This window comes from Mus caroli, unplaced genomic scaffold (assembly GCF_978045245.1).
Source record: "Mus caroli unplaced genomic scaffold, Mus_caroli_1 scaffold_6, whole genome shotgun sequence".
NCBI lineage: Eukaryota > Metazoa > Chordata > Mammalia > Rodentia > Muridae > Mus > Mus caroli.
In genome coordinates this window covers 91,404,521-91,407,143 of record NW_028227261.1, presented here as the reverse complement: position 1 = coordinate 91,407,143, position 2,623 = coordinate 91,404,521, and the positions used below count along the sequence as shown (strand labels likewise).

General features: G+C 50.5%; 1 protein-coding gene across 1 annotated transcript; it reads left to right on the top strand.

Moving 5' to 3' along the window:
- Positions 1-1,411: 1,411 nt before the first annotated feature.
- Positions 1,412-2,308, top strand: LOC147004288 (uncharacterized). Its single transcript, XM_085838435.1, has one exon. The coding sequence runs from the start codon at positions 1,412-1,414 to the stop codon at positions 2,306-2,308; it is 897 nt and encodes a 298-aa protein (XP_085694561.1).
- Positions 2,309-2,623: the final 315 nt, after the last annotated feature.

The window sequence follows — 2,623 nt, the reverse complement described above, 5'->3', positions numbered from 1 at the left end:
GAATGGGATGGACCAACAGTGTCAACTAACCTGGACCACTGGGAGCTCCCAGAGACAAAGCCACTAATCAAAGACTATACACAGCTTGGCCCATGGTCCCTGGCACATGTGTAGCAGAGGACTGCCTTGTCTGGCCTCAGTGGGAGAGGATGCACCTAATTCTGTAGAGACTTGAAGCCTCAGGGAGGGTGATGCCCAGGAGGGTATCCTCTCAGAGGTGAAGGGGAGGGAGAATGAAGGGAAGAACTCTGTAAGTGGGTACTAGGAGAGGGGCAGCATTTTGGATGCTATATAAATAAATAAAATAATTAACTAATAAAATAGTAAAAAAATAAAAAATAAAAAAGTAGGACTTTATGTGACGCTCCTTCTTTGATTCTTCAATAAAACAGCTCAGCTTCTCCCTTATAGCCCATCTCTCAGCAGGAGCTGCAAAATCATCCTGCTTCAAAAGCTATCCAATTTCCTTTAGGGCTCTGGCCAGCATCCCTGGGCAGGATGTCTCCTGCTGACATACTGTGGTCACAGCTTTTCCAGGCCCAGGCATCAGCAGTTGCTGTTTTTTTGAGATCTTACTAATGTGCCAGTCTGTCTACTGGGTTCAATTAATTTACATGGAGGGAAGGGAACATGAGGTTGGAATTAATCTCTGATGCAAAGCTGAGGAAACTGAAGCTTAGGAGTATGGAGTTATTTTTCCAAACTCAAAGGAGAACAAGTGAGAGAATTGGAATTCAGCCATCTCTTTAATTCCAACATCTGAGAGGTTTTTCCTTTTTAGTCAAACTTTATGTTAAGAGGCATCATGTCCCTTAACTGAAGTAATTATAATAAGTTCTCCCGGAAGAACAACAATATCAACCAACCAGAGTTCCTAGGGTCTAAATCACCAACCAAGGAGTACATATGGAGAGACCCATGGCTCCAGCCTTATATATAACAGAGGATGGCCTTGTTGGGCATCAATGGGAGAAGAGGCCCTTGGTCCTGTGAAGGCTCAATGCCCCCTTGTAGGGGAATAGGAGAGCTGGGAGGCGGGAGTGGGTGGGTGAGTGGAGGAACACCCTCATAGAAGCAGCTGGAGGGAGAATGGGATAAAGGACTTCTGATGCGGGAATTGGGAATCGGAAAGGGGATAACATTTGAAATGTAAATAAAAGAAATATCCAATTTAAAAAGGATTAAAAAAAGAAGTACAATACTTACTTGAGTTAGATTGAATTTAGCCGCCCCGCCCCGCCCCTCCCTTTCTTTAGGGTATGGCCTGTCGAGGGTGTGGCCTGTCGAGGGCGTGGCGAAAGCTTCCAGGAGAGCGAAGGGGGAGGGGCTTCCAAGGCTTTATTTAAAGCCAGTCAGCTCTCCTATCAGTACCATTTGCCAGTGAGCGTCACCCAAGGACTGAGGCAGAGGCATGGCCCTGGGAGCAGACTTGAGTGAAACGCTAGTTGAGAAGCCTGAACATATGAATTTAGAGGTGTCCATCCTGGCTCCTTCCAAGAGAAAGCAGCCCCTAGACAAGAAGGCAGAAGACAAACAGCCCTCTGAGAGTCGGAGTAACAATGGCAGGAGTTCCAAGTCCTCTCCCATGAGCAAAGAGAACATCTGGCCAAGTCGGGAGGCTAAGGTCCCCAGCCAGAAGCGATCTGGGCAAAGCTGGGCTGTCTCCTCCTGCGGACCCCACAAGAGAAGGAGCAAGCTGGAGAAGAGGAAGAACAGACCATCTCGCTCCAGAGAGAGAGGAAGGGACAAGCCGGGGTCCACCCACAAAAGAGATTCCTCGCACACAAAACTGCATGTAAAGGACGGAAGGTCCCAGCCAAGATCTCCTGTGAGGACTCTGAAGCGCAGTCGCTCAGGAGACAGGCAAGGTGCCCCGTACAACTCTGCCAAGAGGCGCAGACAGACTTCTCCAGAAGCTAGCTCATTACCAACATTCTCGCTGCTCATGTCCAGAGTCTTCACCAATGTGGATGCCTTGCAGGTGACCCTGGACGATCTGCAAGCCCCCGGAGGTGCCTTCCTGCGTGTGCCCTCAAGCAGCACGGAGCCCAGTGTCTCGCAGCGGGCCTGGCTCACTTGGCAACTGTCCCATGCAGGAGCCGCACTGCACTGGGCGCTTCACACAGTCAATTCCGTCTTGACTGCGCAGGCCAGCCTGCCCAGATACACCTGGCCCCAAGGCTATTCCTTCACTGCTGACCCTAGACCCGTGCCCACCTCCAAGATCCAGGCCAGCCAACTGGCTCAGAGACCAGGCGACTTGGCATCTCCCAACCCTTCCGTGGATGCGAGAAGCATCCTGGGCTGAGCACAGCAGGCCAGAGAGACCAGAAGGCAGGCTTTGAGTCCAGTGAGCAACAAACTATCTACAGACTCCGGAGGAACTCCACTTCAGAGCCCAGCGTCTCTCCAGTCAACGACACAGGAAGTGACTGTGAAGAAAACCTGGGAAGCCTCACTCGGGAACTTGGACTGTTGAAACCTTTCATAGATGTGGACCCTTCTACCTTGCCCTTTAGAAGTGTACCATTTGAGAAACGACCGACTCTTAGAATTCAATCAGCCAGAGGAGCTTGGGTATCATGCAGACACCCTCCTCCCCTTTTGGACAGGGTCCCTTATG

Excerpts from the sequence above, each read along its gene's own strand:
- LOC147004288 (XM_085838435.1), top strand. The coding sequence starts at position 1,412 with ATGGCCCTGGGAGCAGACTTGAGTGAAACGCTAGTTGAGAAGCCTGAA.